The following is a 22,539-nucleotide window of genomic DNA, read 5'->3' on the forward strand; positions in this document are numbered from 1 at the left end:
CTTAAATCTTGAAAGAACTTTTTATAAAGGAGCTGAAATATAACTTATGTTTGGGCTGTGAGTTACTCACATAGCTCATCACCAGGTAACACATGGCCTTGAGAAAACTGCTTGAGGGTTTCAATTTTAAATTAAAAAAAAAAAAGACAAAGGTGCATTGTGAGAATGTAACATTGTAAATATCATCTCCACATAGTTTTTGGTGACTAATAATAAAAATAATTTTAAAAGATGGCTTCATATCTAAAGAGTTTTATAAAAATCATTTAAAAAGAACACTAAAAATACTTGACAAAGATAACATCAAAAAAAGACAAACAAGGATTATAGGAGAAATATCTTGAAGGAGCTTTGTTTTGCCCAGTATAGGGAGAGGGGAAGAAGGGTACAACCTTCCCTGGGTGGCATAAGGATCAGGGGGCTGAAATAAGTAAAATAATCAAAATGTCCCCAGAATGCCTCTGGCCAAGTGGATTTCTACCATGGGTTGATATGAGAGGGGCAAAGGAGAGAAGCTTGAATAGGTCAGGGTTTCGGTTATAGCTGCAGGGAATTGTCTCAGCAGACAAAGAAGCAAGAATGGCACAGAGAAAATGTGCCGGAGATCCTACTAGTAGGTTCATGCTGTAGGCTTTAGGCACTAAGTTTCTTTGGAGCACTTGGGCCCCACTGCTGAGGGCTTGGAGACCAAAAAGCCACAAGGTCCTGGTACATGCGTGGGTGGAGTATGAAGACCAAGAGAAACAATTTCACCCCTACAGCATCTCTCAAATTGTTGTGTGCTGTCTTGCGCATCTGATGCCTACTATTAGAAACAAAACACAACACAACAAAAATAATACAGTAGATTGACCTCCTTGTCCATAGAGCTCAGGCACGCATTTATGAGGGTTGGGTCAGAGGGTGACCCTAGGACACACAGTGTGCTGTTGCTGAAGTTGACCCTCTACTCCCAAGAAGGGTTACTGGCCTGGACCAGGTTGGAAATGCATTTCTGGTGAGCCCACTTTAAAAGAGCCTTGGCATGAGTCTAGAAAAGTGTGAATCCCAGAGCTGCACAAGTTAGGCTCAAGCTAAGGATCCTCAGAACATAAGAAAGTAATTAAAATATAGTACATTATATAAATATGTTAAGACAATTCATAGAATGATATCAGATCCTGGATGTACATCCAATCAACTGTGAAACTCATCTAATAAAACCATGTTCTAGAAGCAATTTGATAAAAATATTGATACTCCCATTAAAGTAAGAGAAAGCAAAAACAAGAAAAGAACAGGTCTATGATTTTTATCCTCAATTTTGAAATCTACAAAGCTTTAAAAAGCTGAAATCTTTTTCTCATTTGGCAATACAACCTGAGCTGAATATTTACCCTGCTTATTGTAAATATTTATATGTTTTGCTGTAAAAACATCAATGTGTTTGATTATGAGAATCCAGCTATCTTCTATCAAGCCAGACATTAAAGAGGTTTGCAAAAACATTAAAAAATAAACATATAAAAATCAGGATGCGGTATGGACATAATAGGATTGAACATCTGCTGTTAATGGCTGAAGCTAGTAATGAGGTTGTGGGAGGGCTGTCATTATACTGGCTCTTTACTTCTGTGTATATTTTTTAAATAAATAAAAGTTAATAAGTAGAAAGGTAATAAAGTAAATAATAAAATAAACATTTAAACCATTATAAAAATTAAATGAAACACGTTCAAAAGATTTAGAAAATTTACAGGAACTGTCTTGTACCATAGAGAGTATTGTCAGTCATGTTTATTCAGAACAAGTACTGATCCGCTTATTATAAAATATATACCTTAAAATTAGATTTCTTTTATTATCATTTCCTCTTATTGCTTTGTTTCTTCCACAAATCTCCCTCCCCAATTATAACTGACAATTGAGTACAATAAATTTGTCTTACAACTCTTTAAAAATTATTTGCTCTTGTTTTTTGGGCTTTGTCCCATATGCTAGAGGTAGACATGGGCAAAAGAGGGTGATTAAGGGGAAAAAAAGAAAAAAACCCACGAAAATACTAGAAATCTGCAACTGGTTACAATCCAAGTAGGACAGAAAGATATAAAAAGGAAAGACTACCGAGAGCATGAAGATGTGAGAGACAGCTCTGTGCAGGTGAGTGAACTTCCCAAAAAGTAGAAGGAAAAAATAATATAAGGAGACCCCAGAACAAAGCTTCTTGGATGTTTTAATATTAATTCATCATTAAAAATTGATTGTTCTTGTTACTAGTTTCCTTTCTCAGGCCACAATACCAACGCGTTCATCAAGTTTGGGAGATGGGACAGAGGGAGAAAAAGAGAGAGAGAAAGGAGGAGAAGGAGAAGGAGGAAGGTAATAAAGATTCTTATTTATCAGATGTGGAAAATGAGGCAAAAGAAGGTCAAGCAAGGAAAAAAAATGGGAGCTCTCTTTCTTAGTCATCAGCATGAAGCAGTCAACCATACATTCAAAAGCACAGCTCTAACTAAAGAAATTGTCTTTCCTACATTCAACTGGTATTCATACAAATATTCCTATTTGGCTGATGTCCTGTACCTATGAAATGAAAAAACTTAACTCACTGTGATGAAAAATTACATTCTTAAAAGAAAATTTTCTTCCTGCTTAAAAAAGAAGGAAAAGTTACTATCCAGAGGTGGGGAAAAAGCATTACCCTGAGTTGTCTTTGCCAATTCAGTTGTTCGTGGAAACTTAGTTGTGAAGAGTTCTTGGGTGGATTGGTCTGTTTCTGCTGGGGGAAACACAGTAAGATGGATGGCTTTAAATGATTATCATTATGAATGGGTCAAAAAAAAAAAAAAAAAAAACCCTACTCTTTTCTATCCCGTGCAGTGATAAAAGGGTAAATTGCATTAATAACTATGCTCAATAACCATCATATGTCAAAGATAATGGTATATTTTAATAACTCTCATTTATTATATTTACTGTCTTCTTGCACTATTATTTTAATGATTATTATAAGGATTTCAAAAGCTTTTAGTTCAGGATCATTGTTTCATGATACTGGACATGGCTATATTCTTGGATATGCCTCCTAACTGTCTTTATGTATTATTGCCTTCATGTTTCCTCCCTATTTCATGAGCTCCACAAATTATTTAGGTGAGCTGGAAAAAAATAGATCATAGAAAATAATGTGTATTCACACCACAGAAGAATAAATATCCTATTTATCTCACGTGAAAATCAAAGTTTGTTTATTGACATACCGGTGCATTACTCCTGACAAAATAAAAATAAGTATGGCGATACTCCCAGTCCCATATTATCTTGAAATCATTACAACATCATACCGACATAGCAAATTACACTGTTCACTTTGCTACATACTGGATCCAAGGAAATACTTGGTGCAAATAATATGTGTCATCTTATTTTCTGCCTGTTTTATAATCTGAATTCTGCTCATAAGAGAGATTCTTGTGATAGTTGGCCCAGTAAACTGAGATACATTAAAAAAAACAGGGAGTGGAATTTAGATAATTAGCACATCCAGCAGTGGTTCTTGATAAGTACTTTTGACTTTGCCATCATGGGTAATGTAGACTTTGAGGGTCTAGGCTACAATAGATGAGTATTTGGTAATTAGGATACATTTGCTCATTCAGTTTAAAATTTTTTCCTTTGAAAAGGATTCCATTTTAAAATGTGATCAGTAACTTCATTTCAGCAGACACACACAAAGGATGGGTTTATCTGAAAACGGATGAAGGGAGGAAAATAAAGCCACTGATTTAAACAGCCACGTGGGATGTAGCATGGACAGGGCAGAGGAGCCAACAAACACAAGCTGGGAACTCTTGTTTTCCAGTTCATCTTCAGCCAAGTGTCAGGCAAAATGGGGTTTTCCACACAGTGAAGACATTGATGCTGAACTCTTCGAAAGCCTGGCCAGCTCATTCCAACCAACCTTACTGACTCATTCATGCATCTGTGTTCCTCCAGGCTACCCGCATGCTCATCAGATTAGTCTGGCTGCCATTCTCTACCCTGTGTCTCTTCCTTATCTGTCTTTAACCTGACAGAACCTTTCACACCTTTAACTTCAACTCTCATTCCAACTGGAAGACCCGGCATACATGTCACCTCCTCTGTGAAGCCTTCCCTGATACCCCCAGGTAGTTTCCTTGTTCAGCATGCTGTTCATTTCTCTATGAATTCATTGTATTGTATAACATGGGGGTGAATTCCAGGAGCTCTGGTGACTGAGTATGTGGGTTCCAATTTGGCTCTGACGTTAGCTGTATGGCTTAACCAGATTTTTAAATCTTTCTGTGCCTCAATTTTCTAAGCTGTAAAATGGGGCAAGTAATAGAAACTACCTCACAAAGTTGTTACGTGCCTTAAATTTAAAAATACATGTAGAACACTGGGTAGCACAGAGGAAGCACAGCTACTGCTAAATCCTGTCTTCATATTAGATGGCGAGCTCTCCAGGGTAACCTTTAAAACAGTTTTATTTTGGAATTCCTATTGCTTGGCATTGCAGTTAGCCCCCAAAAGATATTCAAATAGTAGATGAAATTTTTCTTCCCAAATGCAGTTCCAAACATGGAAGAAGCCACAAAAGAGTATAGCGTTGATATACTTTGGGAAGATTCTTTTTTAAAAAAAAACTGGAATTTTGTCAAGATGTTTCAAAATATTCTCATCTTACATTAGAAATCAGCATAAATATTAGAAGGACAAATATACAGTTAATGTAAAAGAATCAAGTGAAATGGGTATTTTTTTATAATGATAAAAAGAGACCCTCTGTTGTTTGGAAATCCATGAACACAAATGTACATATGGGTACTTTAAGGGCAATTCCTAAAATGTTAAGTCCTCATTGGACTGAAATATTAAAACAAAATTTACCCAGAATGGTTTGTAGTTCCTCTTGACTAGAACTTGGTGAAATCATAGGAATGAAAGGGCTGCCTCGTGTCTCTAAAGGAGCTGAAAAGACAAGTACCAAGGTTGTCAATCTTTAGATTCAAAAGCCAGCACCCGGCCAGAATAATACTACATGAGATTCCTTTATTTGAAATAGAAAAACGGAAAACATTAAGTGAGTCAGGAAGAAGAAAGTTAAGTGTGCATAGAATCTTCAGGAAGATGATTGTGGAACATTAGAATAATGGTTCTCAACTGTTTTTTCCACCAGGATAGATAATAAATGACATTCAGTGCTTGACACGCTCTATGACCATAGCTGGTTAAGATGGGTGTGGGTGAGACATGGTCCTTGGTCTGTCAGCTGCAGTTCTCCCATCCAAGAGAGCACACAGGATTACAACAGGAGAGAGAATATCATCACTGTAGCAAGCATCTGGAGTCTGCTCAAGTTTATTTTTAAAAATAAACGGGTGGCAAACTTTAGTATTTTGACCAATATTAATAATAATTACTTGCCAGCATCTTCCACAACATGCTAGTGGGTTATAACACCACAGCTGAGAACCACTAAACCAGCAGAAAAAGTTAACTAGGTGGGCATGAGTAAGGTGGAATCATTCTGAACACAGAGACAAATGAGCTAGGTGAGAATGGGCTCGGTAGTGAGCTGTCTTAAGTTGGTCTTCAGAGCAAACCTTTAGAACAGTGAAACCATTGCCTTTCTATTTTGGAAAGAGTCAAAATAATGAGAATGAAACAATGAAGAGGACTGAGGACAGATGATGTTTCAATGTGATCATTTGAGAAAGACCTGCAATCTTGATGGCAGCCAGGAAAATAATTCGAGTGGGTCAAATGGGAAAACCATTACCTAGTGTTGTCTCTGGCAGATCAATTCTAAAGGTAACAGGTTGCAGAACTAGGCCAAAAGCAAACCAAAGAAATATATTTATGAGAATTACTACCTGGTGAAGTAAACCCAGTTTCTGTGTCTCTACAATGCACCCGTTTGAACATTTAAACATTCTCTTACAATCATAATAAATACGAGAAAAATTCTATACCTTAGGTGACACCCAGGGAACTCAGTTCAACTAAAACTTTAAAGTTTTCGTTCACTGTCACTATGAGGAAAATTTGATTAGGCACCCATATTTTTGACTTAAAAGTATACCCACATTTGGAATGTAGCTATATTTACATTCTGAAAGAAGGTGAAAATGGTTGGCTCAGGTAATAATTATGTCTTATAACTTTAGCATGATTTTCTATTCAACAAAAATACTTTCAGGGAAAATAAACTAATTATACACTATTCTCTCATGGGGAAAAAATTGTCAAGCAGATTGTATGATTAAACCTCCCCAAAAGAAATACACATTTTCTATCCATAATTTTCTCTGAACTTCTTCCACATCACAATCATTCCAAAAATATATTTACCTCAAGAATATTTTTCGAAAAATACACTTCCTAACTGGGAAAATAAAACAATTCATTTACCAGGTTCGCTCTGAGAGTCTTCGGGGTCTGGTTTATGGGGAAGGAGCACATCTCTTGGAACTGAAAGAAAAAGATTATAAAACACTGTGAACTCTAAATGTCATACCTGGAGTGAAACTTAACTCATAGACCTAAAACCCTGGGAAGCATGAATGAAGCAAAGATGTTTTCACGATGGCTAAAGGGCTAAGCCAAGAAGAGGACCATCTTTCTGAAATGGAAAAATGTCACTGTGTAGGAAAGGTTCTAATGGCAGTAAAACAAAGTTGGTCACAGGTCATTTTGAAGATTCTGTTGAGGGAAAAAAAAGGAAGAAAAAACTAATGTAATTAAACACAAGGAGGTAGGTCTCCCTCAAGTTGTCTTCAAAGTAATAGGTCAGTTTTTGTCTGAAGTGGTTAGCTGCCATTTGATATTCCTGCTAAAATTCCACTGACAGCAATTGAAAATACATTATCTTAAAGAAATGGCCTGCAAATTGAGGAAAACAGCAAGAAAGGCAAAACTCTTGAATATCTAAGGGAAGAACAAAGTTTTATTCTAAAAGGCACTAACAGTTATTATGGGGAGAAAATAAAGCAGAAGGAATCAGTCACTCATTAGAAGATACCAAATGTAAAGTTTATGAGAGTGCTTGTTACATAGTAAATGTTAGATAAATGTTGCCATTTTTGTCATTCTTAGTGACATGGCTTCTAGTATAATAGGTATTAAGTATAGGTATTAGGGCCTCCTGACATATGAGAACATGAAAACAAAGGAGAAAAATATACGCTAAACAATAATCATATTCAGTCTTGATATCCAGTATATTTTTAATGCCTGTGTCTAGTTCTACTTCAGCAAAATAAAATGGTAGGCTGGGAATTTGATACCTTATCTCTCATTGGGGAAAATACCAGGGTGATTTGCCTGTTGTTAATACCAGATTTCTATGGCAAATCTCCTTTCAGGAGCAAGATAACGTATTTCTTTAACTCAGTTTCCCCAAAAGGAGGTCCTTGTCAACCCTACTCACTCACTGAAAAGTTTTCCTACCACACCGAATTCATAAATACCCTTAGGTATGCAGTGTAACTTTCTTGCATCTTATATGGTGCTGGAGGAAAAAAATTAGGATTCAGGCTACAACTCTGCCTCTGAGAAAGATGAAGAACACTTTTTTACTATGAGGTGGACAAACACCACTTTATCACTAGTGTAGAAATAGATGATATAAAATGGACATTCATTCTCTTTTATGGCTTTTGGGATCACATTTAATGTGCATATCACATCTGTTCTTAGTCTAGGCCACTAACCAAGTGCGAGTGAAATCACAGTTGTGGAATTTGGTCCACTGAAAAGAAATGTGACTCCATTAGAACTTCTATGAGCTAAAGGGTAACCACCAGGGGAACTTGATGTCTGGACTTTTTTTAAAAAAGGTAACTTCAAAAAGATTAGTGGTGGGCAAAGTTAGAGAAAACCCATCACCATAGTGAACACTTCACCTTTGCTATGTAGTATTTTTAAGGATTGAAGTGGTAAAATACGAGGAATTTCCAGTTGTAAATCAAACTAACTGTCATCTGGAGGGTGAGGGAGAAGGCATTATGGTGTGCGTCTGAGAAGGTCACGGCCATACAGAGCAGTCTGAGTTTATAAACATCCTAATTGGTCGCAGCGCTAGACTATACAGAGAGGAGCCAGATTAAGGAAAGGAGAAGCTAAAAAGAAATGTGCTACCAATAAATCCACCTTATACTGTAAATACATGATTCACTGCCTGCCTTAGTTTCCTGAGGAATTTAGACTAATGTGGATTCCTGCTGCTGCAATTGGCACTTTTTAACCATGAAGGGATGATTTAATAACTGCCATGCCAGACGTTCTAAAGCAGGTGAAATCAGTGGAAAGGAAAGAACTAGAAATATTCACAGGAAAGGGATATGAATCATTCTCTTTCTTGGTCAACAGCAGCTCCAACAAATGCAAAGTTGTTTTTCTCTTCTTCCCTATGTGGCATTCCTCCGTACATTAAATTGAAGAAGAGCATGATTCTTAAAACCAAAATCTTCCATGCTGGGGGAAACTTATCAGTGTAAATCATGACAATTTATTGAGAAGGCAGTTTTGATTTCTTTATAAGATTACTTACCATTATTATATTTTAGACCCATTTGTATTAGCCAATTTACCATTTATATTAAATAACCAATTAACTTACCAGTTATATTAACTGTCTTTTTGAATAAAGGGCACGTTTCCAAAGAACAATTCAACTAACAGGAGACAACTGTGAGTGGAAATGTCCAATATGGACAAATGTAAATGAATACGCATGAATGTTTTGCCAGAGTAGATGAGAGAATGAAGGTGTCGCTCTCTGATACAGATGGTGGAATAAGGAATCTTCAATAAGGTTTACCCCTGCAATAGGCTACAAAGAGATTCTCTTAGAAAAGTAATACACATAGACCACACACCCTTTTCACCTCCAGATTCCCTCTTCCTTTATTCTAACCTTGTACCCTAAGGTCCAGTCTGAGAGGAAGCAGGTTTCCTGCCCTTTCAGAGACCACTTTCAGAGCTTTACCTGTGCTCTTGGGTCACCTTCCCTCCCAACTCCTCTGGGGCCTTTTACTTTCCATTATTTCTATTATCTTCTATTTTTCTCCGTTAGTCCATATTTCCATTTATCCATGAGTTCCTCCCTCTCCACCTATAAAACAGCTCAAATGCTCCAACATCCTAAAATTAATAACCATTTCCTTGACATGGCTTCCCCTTCAAACCATCCCTTTCTTGCTCTCATTCCTTTCATCTAAAAACTCCATCTGCCTCTGCTTCCTGGTCTCTTAACTGCATCTTCTCCATTCACTGTGGACTGGCTTCCTGATCTGCTGCACCCATGGATCCATGAGGCCTCATCCATAGTTCTGAAGTTCAAAATGCTCTGAAGACAGAAAGTGGTTTTTTTTTTTTTCTTAACTTATTTGACAGTAAAACCTGCCTAGAACTGACCTGAGGCTATTTACAGTTTTTATTCATCCTGAGTAGTGTGACTGTTCATACATATGGTATATGTGCTGTTTTACCTTTCCAAAGTCTGAAAATTGCTGAATTCTGAAGCACTGGCCCACAGGTTTCAGATGCAGGCTTCTGGACCCACACTGTCAAGTCCAACAGCTCTTCTGACATCTGTCCACCTCACTGTCATTGACGGCTGCCCTTCCCTGTCTTGCCTCCCGAGTCCCTCTTTCCTGCGACTCTTGGATCTTTTGACAGCAAATTCTGCTGGCTCCTCTTCCTCTGTCCACTCTTTAAATATAACTATGTCCCCTACGACTTTGATCTCTGATCTCTTATTTTCTCAGTCTGTACTTTCTCCTGGATGATGTCATTCACTCACAAGATTTAAGAACCTTCTACATGTAGACACATGACTCCCAAATCTGCATCCTAAATATCGACCTCTGTTTAGATATCCAAAAATACATTTCAACCACCAGTCCTACTGGCCCTCCAAACCTAGCATGTACAAACACAAGCCTTCATTCCTCCCTCTGTGTTCCCTGCCTTAGTTAATGGTATTATCATCTACCACCTGCCCAAGCTAGAAATCACAGTGTCATCCTTCTCTCCATAACACCATTCAGTCACTGTCTACATCCTAGCAATTCCATCTCCAAAAGACATTTTAGCATTAGTCCCTTCTTTTCTAACTGCAAAAATGCTGATGTGTGACTGCAAATTAGAATTTGTCCAAGAGAGCAGTTACAGAACATTTGTAGGATTGGATAGCTTGCTGAAATCTAAACTTTTTTGCCCCTGGTTTGCTCCCGATGACTGAAGTCTATCCAAATACTTCTGTGGTGACAGATGTTACCACAAAGCCAAGACAGCCCTTGGTACAGAAACAAATCTACAAAGAAGGCAAAGCTCTGTTGAGCCAGGCATCAGGGCGAGTCCTTTGCTCTGAATTCAAAAGCATTCTTCCAAGGCAGATCAAAAGAAAAGCCAGTTCTGTTTTGGTTCTGGACATGATGTGTGGGCTCAGTTTGTCTAGATTCCTCATTAAGTGTTGTAGATAATTCAACTGAGTGACTGAAAGATATTTTCTAAAGGCCTAACTGGATGAAACCTGTGTTATACCTAGGAATCTATAGAATGAAAGAGCTGTACAGATAACCCGAGACTGACTTATTTGGTACAGGTCTAAAAATTCAGTTTTGTCACTTCTGATATCTCTCAGTATAAATTTTGAGATAAACATTGTGTTAAAACATAACTATGTCCTGATTTCAGTACTACTTTTTACATTTTTATAGAGCATCTATCTCTATAAAAAGGATAGAGATACAAGTACACATTAAGTTTACATGTAATTTACCCTGCTTTCTGAGGAGCCAGTAAACAAGGTTGTGGGCTCATTAGGATGCAAACCTGAGCCTAGATACAACCCCAAAACTGTTTGAATCCAGTCTGTTAAAACACTTGGGAGAACATTAAATAGTAGTAAAGATCGCCTATGATTCTTCCCGCAGCATCACACCCCTGGAGCAATAGGGGAACCCGTGATGGACACAATGGCAGGGCCAACACTAGGTTTAGAGACAGAATTCAATCTGAACATTTGGAACTGGAGAGTCAATAGAATGAGCTCAATGAAGGCTCCAGAGAGAGTGTTTGTGCTGTTATTCCAGGGCTCAAACGTACAGGTCAGAGTGCCTGTGAAAAAGAAGGTGTTGATGGAATTAAGGCAAATATTAGACATTTAAAAAAGAAGAAAAAGTTGAACGATTAGATATATTGGTTTAATGAGATTATGTCATACCAGGACCAATAGTATTGCTTTCTCTAACGAAAAGTGAATATAATCACTCATATATACTGTTGTTATCTGTAATGACTTCATTTCCGTTACATATTTTTTCCTCAGTTGAAGACAAGAAGCTGACCTTTTGCAAGTGGGAAGATCAGCTTTTTCCTTATTGGCATTTATAATATTGACTGTTGCATTTAGCAGTACTAATTTAAAGTCTAGACTTCAGGGCAAAAGAGGCTCTTTGCAGCCTATAACCACCTGCAACAACCTAGCCATCCCACAGCGGCAGTAGCACCCTGCCCTTATACAACCTGGAAAACATGATAGCAAGTGAATTCACTTGCTTCCCAAATGCCATCATTTCAAGCTACAGCTCAGAAATCCTTTGGTTCTAGGAATGTTCTATATGCTTCTAGGACCATCTAAGAATTTATAATAATTGAACCTTAAAAAAAAGGGGGGGAACTTATTGTATTTCTCAGATACTCTAGTTAAAAACTTGGTTTGGCTTATTAGTGAACCAACAGTGAACTAATTAGTGAAGCTAACAGCAGCTTTGTACGGTCACTTGAGGATCTAGAGAAATGTCTGGGTTCTTGCAGTCCTTACCTTGACTACTCCCACAAACACGAGATTATTCCCCCCATAAACGGGCAAAAAGCCTTCTCAAATGATAGGCAAGAAATTGATCTGTAGCTAAAGAAATCATTTTTTCCTGTGTGAAACAAATTTCTTGACTCAAGCAACTGCTCCGTGAATGGGTAAAATAGAATTTATAAGGAAAAAAAAAAAAAAACCCTCAATGCTGGATAGTGTAAAATGTTTGAACCCAAGAAAATGGTTAAACGTCATTTCCTCCATTTGTAAAACATCATTTTATCATTTTTGTGGGAAAATCCCCAATTCTTTATTTTATCTTGGTGAAACGTGACCACAGCACAGTTAACATTGGTAGGTTATTTTCTGGAAGTCAGAAAATAAGAGAATTTTAATTCTAGAAGAAGCATTCTACCCTTAGCATAATTCTCTGCCTTTGCATTATATCAATGGCTTACCATATGAGCACTTAGATAACTCTTATGAACACTTTGAAATGATTATATCATGCATGATACAACGTGGTACCTGAACAGAACTGAAACATGGACCTCACATCCATCAGTCCTCATGTTTCATTTCAGCAGAGTGTGACTGTAGAATACATTTGGCTTAAACATGAAATAAAGCATTTACCAGGCGGAGTATAGGACACTTCTGGACTTGGTGATGTCTTTGGCTTTGGAGTAACACGCTGGAACACCTTAGGAGCTGAAAGAGAGAGCTCGGATCATGAGTCATTTGGTTTTAGCATCTCCCAGTCTTGCTTAACACATAAAATATGACAAAGTATAAGACTGATTACTGATTTTAAAAAAGTATTGAAATGGGATTTAGATGGAAAAATAAACCTTACTCTAAAAATAGATCAGTTAGAATTCCAGATACTTTAAGCAAATGAAATCTGAGAAACAGCAAAATTTGACTAAGCATAAGGATAGGATGAATAATTTTTTTTAAAACATCATTTCAGAAGAGATAGCAATTTAATTAATGCAAGAGTGCTCTTCTTTTCTGGATGTTTGCTTGACTTTTTAAACCCATCCCCATGTCTTTCTGTGAAGATGAATTCAGTGAAGTCAGAATGGGAGCCCATGAAGTATGGAAAAGAGCAGCTTAAAGTCAGCTCAGCAACAGCAGAAAGCGAAGTGGGCAACGGAATGGAATGGGTGGGCTCACATTCTACATCCCCGGCAATTGTTAGGCTCTAAATAAACCTTTAAATCACATGTTCACAAACCAAAATTGTCTTTCCACAGCTGTTCCTTTGGAGTAACAAGGTGCTAATGTAATAGATACCAGGAAAAAAAAAAAAGGTCTACTTTATTTATAGCTCATTTATAGCTCACTTTACAATTTCAAAAGTACTTTCATAAGGATTATGCCCTTTGATTCTCACCGTAATGCGGAGAGGAAGGAATTATCAGCTTCACTTTAAAGCTATTTGCCTGGGGTCACATGATCATTAAGCACCAGAGACAAGACTTGAACACTGAGGTCCAGACATGACTGATAGGTCCCAACACTTGGGCTTGCTATATCCCAGCTCTGCAGGTCACATTTTAACTTGTTCCTCATTTTTTTAGGTGGAAATAATAAACCGGTCCTAACTGAAAGGGTGATTGTGAGAATTAAGTGTGAAATGTCAAAATGATGTGAAAGCTATACCCCTATAAATATCTGTTTCCACTTCTGGAGGATCTTTACAAATTTGACATTGAAGGATCTGAGTATATTTTGCTTTTCACATTGTTTGCCCCCTCAAGAATTAGGAGCAATTTTGATGGTTATAAGATTTCTAGATATAAAATTATTAAACAGGACTGTTCACTATTACTTACGAACATAGGAATCTAAAAATCAAACCTGTATTTTAATGATGAAATATTCTTGATGGTTCCTTCCAAATTTTTGATCCCACTATCCCCTCAAATGCCAAATATAGTAAATTTAAATTTTGCTATCTAATTTATCAACATAGTTTAAGTATAAATGAGGTGGCATGCCCAATTACAGAATTTCATTCTGAAAATAGTGGTAGATGAATACATTGCATTGCTCTTTAAGTCATACACACTATTGTTATATGATGCCCTTAGAGTCCAACAATAATAATTTACGTTTGATATTGATATTGCACGTACGAACAGAACATTCTCCCATTCCAATGGCCTTTTGAAATTCACAACAGCTAGCCAGGGGTAAGGAGGGAGTACTACTAGGGTTTAAATATTTGTTTTTGAACTACTGAGTGATACATATGTATACATACACAAATATCCTTGAAAGACTATAAAAACCTAGGGTATTGCTGGGATCTATTAAGTAAAGCTCATATTTTCCTGGTAAGAGAGATCCTAATTTCACCCACTTTTAAGAGGAGTGAGTAGAGTGCATTTTTTCATGATCAATTTTCCAAATAGTCCCCTTACACTAGGTTGCCCTGACAAAGCTAGAAGTGTTTGGATTGTAGCTACTTTCCAGGGGAGATGCTGATGGGCTGGGAGTTTGCTCAGTTGGGACAGAATCAGGATGCTCTCTTGTTGTAGTCTGCAGTCACTCCAGGGTTTCAGAGTGAGAGTAGAACCACTGAGCGTATGGATCTATCCATTCTGAAGTTGCTTACCTTGTCGAGGAAGGTTAGCTAAAGGTCTAAATCAAAATCAAACAAAGTTGAAACTTAGAATACAGTGTCATAATGGGAAATTAGAGTAAGCTCCTGATTTACTATATTGTATTTTTATAAGTACAGAGTACAGTTCAAAAAGATAAAATTATGAATAAGTCTTCCTTCTTAGTTCATATCTCCTTTATTTTTTAAAATGTTACTAACGAGGACTTTATATCCTCAATGTCTTAACTTCTAGCACTTCTTGTTTCTCATCTTTTCTCTTATTTTCAATCATTCATTGTTTTATGCTTTCTTATTTCTTTCCATTTCTCCTTTTTCTGCCTCATTTGTTCTATGCTTTATATTCACATAAAAGGTTGAGAGCTTCTTCTCGTGATTTTATCTGCTGATTTCTTAAAGTTAGATTTTAGTTTCCTATCCACAAATTTAATATACTTGCTTTGTTTTGTATTCTTATTCTATTATGCATTACTTATTCACTAATCATCAGTTATTTTCCCCAGTATTTCTTATATATTAATAGTTCAAATTTATTTCTTGTTATTATTTTAAATTTCTTATTCTTTCAGATGATTGTTGCTTTGGTACCTTCATCTACTTACATATCATACCCATATTATTTTTAGCAAAGTTTTAGTAATTAAGTAAAAACACATTTTAAAATACATTAAAGCAGATTTAAAATCATTAGCTAGATGTAGTACATGGAACTGTTTTTTAAGGAGTTTTCCTTCAAAGAAAAAGTAATAGGTAAAATTTCTCTCAGAAATATTAAAGAAAGTGTTAATACCTCTCAGATATTAAACACCATCCCCATATCTACAGTTTTTTTCTTTCAGTAGGGATAGTGAGATATGATTAAAGAGTTTGTGTTGGTAATTCAGAGCTACTACCTAGATCAAGCATAATTTTGATGCTGCTAACATTTTCCTTTCCCCAGACCATTGGTGAGAGTTAGGGTTCCTTTCCTAGTAAATTGGGTAGGTGCACTTTATATGCTTTTTGGAAGTGGGCCATGTATAAAAAGTAAATTTAGATTTAGGGGATTGGGCTAGACTATAACTTCCTTGACTACAGAAGGATGAAATTTTGTTTCACATTCCCAGTGTCTAGCACATTGTCTGGCGTGAGGTCAGCATGCAATAAATAGTTGTTAAGTGACTAACTGATGAAATGCATTAGTTAATCAGCCACTTAAGCATCAAGGGTGGTACAATTTTAAATTAGGAGAGAAGAGAGACAGGAGATCAGTTGATTCATAACAACAGACTAGGCATGACTGGGTATATGCTTGGAGTAGGGACCAAGGTTAGAGATGTCTGGAAAAACTGATGGACTGCAGAGGCCGGATGAGGAAGAGGATAAAAATCTATGTAAAATGCTCAGAATCTGCAACAGATATAAATGAGAAACTGAAAGGAGGGAAAGATGGCTTTCTTTGAGGCATGTCAATTTTATGGTAGCCTGAAATGGAGATCTGCCAAAGCAGTCAGAGGAACTGGACAAGATCTTGGTTGAGAAGTGAGGGTTAGAGTTAATCATTCAATCATTCAAGTAAGAGCTTCTTGAACAGAATAAAAAATAGTTTATAATGACTCTTGTTTAGGTCCTTCCCAAAATTCCTAGCAAAACAACCAAAGCAATATTATGTTATTATTGTACAGGAGAGGATATATATTAAAAATCTTCATGACCTAATGTTAAATAAAATTGACTGAAAGGCCAAAAAAAATTAGGTGATTGGCAGGGGGAGGACATTCAAGGACCATGGAAGGTTTTCTCAAGCTCCCAGAAGTGAAGGGAGTAGGCAGGCTACTCTTTTAAGAAATTCCATTCTCCTCCATCCCCCTCTCAAATAATATAACAAAAGGGAAGCTTCTGGAATAAGCTACTCCAATAGCATACTTTTTGATAAAGTCTAAAAATAAACGTAAATATTTATTAGGTTTCAAAGGAAGTCTTATTTTATAAGGGTTAAAAACCTAACTTGCTATAATTCAACAGAGTAACTCCGCTAACATCAAACTTTTCAGGCCAGAATATAAAATAAGTATTTACCTGGCTGTGTCGGTGTGATTCTTAGACGTGGAGATATTTTTGGTTTGGGAGGAGCTCGCGGTGTCTGCTTGGGCACTAAAAGAAAGGATAAAGGTTCGGAGCTCTTGAGGTCTTCAAGAGTCACAGTACCTAAACCTCTAGGATCTCAAAGATGTTTGTTGAGTAATTGAAGACCTAAATACACAGCAATTAAAGTTCCCAAAGAGCCACAAAGTATAAGACGGTAATTTTCTTATTATAATGGAAAAAAAAAAAAACCAAGGCAGCACATTAAAGATATCCAGGATATTCAGCTGGCAAATGAAACTGTTGGAATTTTAGAAATATCCACTTCAAATACCTATTAAATAGGTTAAAAATAAATTTCATAATAAAATAATTCATCATTATAAGTTCACATCATTTTAGCAGAATAACCCAGTATAATATTTTAAGTGCAAAGAGGTACAATTTCTTCTAAATAAAAAGCACATTGCATTCCAAATATACCTAAAAAATGAATGCATCTTAAGAGTAAGTGCTAATGGAAAAAAATTAATCTTGTTAAACAAAACACAATTTTTATTGGTCATATTGGAGAAGAAAAATTGAACAGAAATTGAAAGGATACATTATTGAAGAAAGTTATTCTTCTGCTGAACAATTCCCAAAGAAGTTCTAGGACATTCAGTGTAAAAAATCAATTATTTCTTCACCAAGAAAATTAAAAGTTTATCCTGCTGGAGGAAAAGAATTATCAAATGAAAGATCGCAGCTTGTGGAAATACCTCGTTTGGTTGGGTTCAGTGTGTTTGGGATAAAGAGAGATAAGAAGAAACAAAATGTTTTTCAAGGTCACGGAGTTTCAGGCACCTTAAGAAAAGCTTGCTGAAAATAAGAGTTATTAGATAAAAGAAGAAGCTGAGTCTGTAGGGACTTCTTCCTGATACTTAATCAAAATATACAAGGCATGCAATGGTTTCAGTGGAATCCTCTCGCCTGTGGAGAGATGAACAAGATATGTTGGAGATTACACTGGTTTAGGAGCCTGGAGCTGGGAGATTTAGAGTTTGCTTTGCGGATCACTCAGTCTACAACATTGGGTTCTTCATCAACAGTAACAGGATTTTTAAAAGCCCTTCCAACCCTAAAATTCTATACTTCTACAGTGTCCTTAGTCTTGTGATATTCTGACTCTGAACTGCTTTGCTTGCCGAGATTCGTACTGATAGGCTATTTGCTTCCCCAGGGTATAAGAGACCATCTTGCAGGTAAAGGCATGTCATGAGGCAATTCTATAAAAAAATGATTCAGAATGAGATTAGTATCACTGATAGTATCTATGACTAAATATTTCAATCATATTAATGATTAAAGCTATTTAAAAAAAAAACTTTAGAAAAGTTAGAGATAATTGACACAGATCCAGTTAATGCAGTCAGTGTGGAATTTTGGTAAAAATTAAACTGTAGAGTTTAATAGGCAAAGGATATTAACAGGGTTTAACAGGACATTTTAGAGGACAATGAATAAGATTAATATCCATATCTCCTTTGGAAATAGAGCCATATAAAATAGTTTAATGGCCATCAAAATACAAGTTTGGGCTTATTTATGATAAACTGACATTTAAACTGACGTTTATCAGAGAGCCTGGAGATATTGAGAAAATTTTCCCTTGTAAGAAGCATATTTAGTTATCCGCATTGATGATTTGTTTTCCCATATTTCAAATTCCACCATCAAGTAAACCCTTATGACTTGCCAAGTAACCAGTTTGACTTCAGTTTCTCTTATTTGTATGCAGTGAAATGGCCAAACTGCCACAGGCAGGAGCAGTAGAAAGTAGTAAGGGACCTGAATAATGACAGGATGACCGACCAATTGTACTCCTTTTTGTGGAATGCTCCCGTATTTCTGGAGGTTTTGGTTAATCTTAAACAAATTAACTATCTTAAAATAGTTTTTATATGACCACAGACCTTGTAAAACTAGTCAAGATGATAAAGTATTTAAAATTGGGATATTTATATTTTAAAAAGAATATAAATGTTCTCCCCCAGAAACATTACTATTTTCTGTATGAAAGATTTGCAGAGTAGCTGAGAGGTATTTTTCAGTTATATCTTAAATAATGTTCACAACACTGCCATATGACTGGCTATAGATTATGGATAGAAGGAGGAGTGGGGCATCAGAAAGGTAGGGTCAAAGACTGTGAGCAGTGAGCAGTGATTAAGTTAGGGCTTCTGATAACTAGTAATAGTGCCCATATATATTGTCTTTCCATTCTTGTAAGTTCTGCAAACACTCACCTTCTACATGAAACACAAAATAACATATTTACCCGGTTCAGTCTGAGGCTCATCTGGGCTGGGTAGGATTACAGTTTGGGAAGGCAGAGGTGATGTTTCTATGGTAATTGAAGGAAAGTACCCAGGGTTACTATAGCACTTCACACACCTTGAGTACAGATGACAGAACAGATGGTAACAAGTAGATTTTAAAGAAAAAAAGAAAGTAAATTGCAAGTCTACAGCAAAATAGCACTCCTACTTCTTCATAATGCATTTAGTTTAAAAGCTGCTTAGAGATGCCAGGTTACAAAATACTTTCAAGGTAAGCAATAGCCTTACTTTTTAAATCCTTACTCCACACTAGTACATCCCCAACAGTGCTAGAAAGATAGGTTCAGGAGGAACCATAAGGAGAAAAATAAATAAAAAATGTTAAGGCATAAGCCATTCAGCAGCATTGAATTTTGTTTAACTAATGAAGAAAAAAATCAAACATGTAAATGAATGTGATGAAATGAGTGTTAATGGAAAGTATGTTGCTAGGGCAGAAGGTATAAATGGATCATCATACAAAAAAATATTATCTGAAGTATTCAACGTAATACCAAGCTGGCAGAATGTTTAACATTAGGAAAAAAGACACTTTAGATTTGACAGTTTTGGTGACTGAAGTAGAGAGAGACCAAGGTCTAGATACAAAGCTGAATGGAAGAAGACACTTTTTGGACAATGGTTATGAATAGAAGCACCTAGAAAGAAAATTAACTGCCATGACAAAGAATGGTGTTGCAACATGAATTCACAATGAGGGAGAACCTGGGTTCTCAGGTGATGGCGACAATGAGGGCAAAAACTGCCAGGGTGTGTCATTACCTAGTGTGGTCTCAGGTGGTTCAGACACATTTGTAATAGATTCCACAACTGTATCAAAACAAAGGAGAACAATTTTAAAAAGCTTAAGATGTTAGGCCACAGTCAAGTATCTCTTTCTTGAATATCAACACACCTCATTCTCTTGAGAATCTGCATCACATTTTTACAGATAGGACAATGGATTAGGATAAGAAAAAAGAATCAAGAGGGAAATCCTATTCTATAACCCTAATCCTCCAACTAATATTTATGTTTTAACTGTCATTAACTGTCAAATTTATTATGCCTCAATATTTAGATACCACAGAGAAACTGAAATTTATTTCTGTATTCAGAGAGTCAATTATCATTTTAATTTTAAGAATTCAAGAATTTTAGAAGCTATAGCTTTTCAAAGCTATTCCACTGTAGATCAAGTTCCCCAGCTTGAACTTTCAAATTCCATGAAACGTAATAGATACTAATTAAAAATTTTTTGAATAAAAGAATAGAAGCATGAAAACCTTTACCACCTTCAGTCTTTGGCTCCTCTGGCCTGAGTGGTACTTTGGCAGTGGAATATACATAATCTATTTCAGTTGGTGCTAGGGAAGAAACAGGGAATGGCAGGTTAGTGGCGGACAGTCCATAGCACCCACTATAATGGAACACTGTTTAATTTGAAAACAGAGGTTAATTATCTTAAGTAGATAGATTTGTGAGAATAAATAACATTTAGGTAGATTATGAAGACGACTACAATGAAGGCAGGAAATGAAGGCAGTGTGCAATGTGGAACACATACACACACACACGATAACTGGCAGGGTCTACAGCGATTTCTACCTGGAGCAAAGCAGATAATTTCACTTCCTTATTTTTGTTTAAGGATTCTAGTGAGAAAAAGACATAGAGTGAGTCCTTTGAAAGCATGGGGATGAATCCTAAAAACAATATGAAAATGAAAAATAGGATGTGTATATTTGTATTAAAAGTGATCAGAATATTAAAAAATGAAATTGTGCATTCACAGTGAGAGGAAACTAAGCAAGGAAATTGTGAAACTTGCATAGCAACACAGCAGACACTAGCAAAATGGGCTGTATATAACATTTGACTGTCAAGATTCACTGGATGAGCACAGGCAGTATGTGCGGAGCCATGAAATGTCACAAAGCATGAGGACATCCCAAAATGACTTCCACAATGAGATGGAAAAGCACATATACCTGACTTCCCATTGGGGAACATTGTTACCTATAGCTTCCTTTGATGACTCAGTGCTAAATGTAACCAATTCCAGGACTTCAGAAACTAGCAAAAAACACAAAATGGTAAAATTGATCAAGGATGGGTTGTTGTGAGCATTGAATGAATTCATACAAACTAAGTATTTAGACAAGTGCCTTGTACCCGTAAGTGTTCAATGTCAGCCGTTACCATAATAACAATAGTACTATTAACCCTAAAGGAAACCCTAATAACCGAATTCAGAATTTTATATTATAAGTTATCATTAACAACCATAGAACCTTGTTCCATCAACATAAGCATCAAAACGTCATTTAGCTAATTAAGAGATACACAAAAGGGATGAAAAGAAATTATAATCCTATGTTAAAAATAAGATCTGGTGTTTCAAAATAAATGTCAGAGAGTTGCACTAGCATTGAAAAGCATGATCTTTAAAATTTGTTTTTAATTTTGAAGGGCAATAATGTTTAGGCTCATATTGTGTAAGGTGAAATTTTGTTATCTTTACTGAAGTGAGAACTTTCTCCTTCCTTAATGGTCACAATTGAATGAGCGTTCTTTTCACATAGCAGAGCAGAAGTTTAGCTTATTACTAAAGAGAACCACAAGTCTGTAACTTAGTGAAAAATAAAGGTAAAGAATAAAATCAGTTCTTCTAAGTGGTTCTGTTGACTACTTAATCAGATATGCGATTATTCTCTAATATTATACAGAGCAAACCCAAATGAAGATAAGTATTTCTATACAGTTGAATAATATAATTAATATGAAAATAATGTATTACTAATTTACACCAGTATGCAATCATGGAAGAAGCATGTACAATATACAGAGTTGTTAAATGTGTATTCTTTTGTAGTTTTTAATATTTGGAAATACAACACTTGGGGTATGCCCCCTGAAGCTCATGGTGTACCCAGATAGATTAAATAATCTATTTACCAGGTTGACTTTGTGTCATTTCTAGGCTTGGTGATGTCACTGGTTTCAAAATAAGAGTATGCAGTTCAGTGGGAGCTGAAAGAAGAGGGTCTAAGTTGTCAAACTAATTATGGATAATTTATTTCACAGGTAGCAACACATAGACCTTCAGAATCACAGGGTTATGGAGAGGCAATGCAGAGTATGCATTATTTAAAGCAGATTGGCAAATTATGGCCCTCCCAAATCCAGCCCTCTTCCCGACCTGTGAGCTAAGAGTGATTTTTACATTTTTAAATGATTGAAAAAAAATTAAAGAGTAATAATCTATGACATGTAAAAATGGTATGAAATTCAAATAAAGTTTTATTGGAACACAGCCACACCTACAAACTAAGATGATTCAAGGCATATTTACATATCACTTACATCTTGGCTTTGGTTACCTACAAGCTACAACAGCAGAATTGAGTAGCTGTGACAGACTGAATGGTCTAAAAAGTCTAAAATATTCACTATTTAACTCTTCACGTAAAAAAATTTGCTGATTTGCTGATCCCTGATTTTAACTATCCTTCTAGAAAAAGGCAGAGCCTATTTGAAAAACTGAGGTTCTCAATGACTATTGTATCTGAATCTATATTCCCACAAGGGTTTTCTAAGTATTTCCTACAGCTGGTTTCATGACAGTATCATTAACAAAATGTTCAGTATCATCTAGGAGT

General features: G+C 36.1%; 1 protein-coding gene across 38 annotated transcripts in view; it reads right to left on the reverse strand.

Moving 5' to 3' along the window:
- The window catches only part of ABI3BP (ABI family member 3 binding protein), a 264,662-nt gene that overhangs the window by 55,028 nt on the left and 187,095 nt on the right, over window positions 1-22,539 (reverse strand). For 29 of the 38 annotated variants that reach the window (XM_061194088.1, XM_061194099.1, XM_061194118.1 and 26 more), the window contains 11 exons: window positions 21,836-21,910; window positions 20,897-20,953; window positions 20,173-20,244; window positions 19,661-19,708; window positions 18,838-18,903; window positions 16,512-16,586; window positions 12,458-12,532; window positions 6,415-6,474; window positions 5,783-5,830; window positions 4,891-4,971; window positions 2,681-2,758 (listed from right to left, as the gene is read on the reverse strand). In XM_061194088.1, the coding sequence (XP_061050071.1) occupies window positions 2,681-2,758; window positions 4,891-4,971; window positions 5,783-5,830; window positions 6,415-6,474; window positions 12,458-12,532; window positions 16,512-16,586; window positions 18,838-18,903; window positions 19,661-19,708; window positions 20,173-20,244; window positions 20,897-20,953; window positions 21,836-21,910 (735 nt within the window). The remainder of the gene's footprint in view (window positions 1-2,680; window positions 2,759-4,890; window positions 4,972-5,782; window positions 5,831-6,414; window positions 6,475-12,457; window positions 12,533-16,511; window positions 16,587-18,837; window positions 18,904-19,660; window positions 19,709-20,172; window positions 20,245-20,896; window positions 20,954-21,835; window positions 21,911-22,539) is intronic. The other 9 variants (XM_061194119.1, XM_061194095.1, XM_061194081.1 and 6 more) reach the window with 5 other exon arrangements.

This window comes from Eubalaena glacialis, chromosome 6, assembly GCF_028564815.1.
Source record: "Eubalaena glacialis isolate mEubGla1 chromosome 6, mEubGla1.1.hap2.+ XY, whole genome shotgun sequence".
Classification (NCBI taxonomy): domain Eukaryota; kingdom Metazoa; phylum Chordata; class Mammalia; order Artiodactyla; family Balaenidae; genus Eubalaena; species Eubalaena glacialis.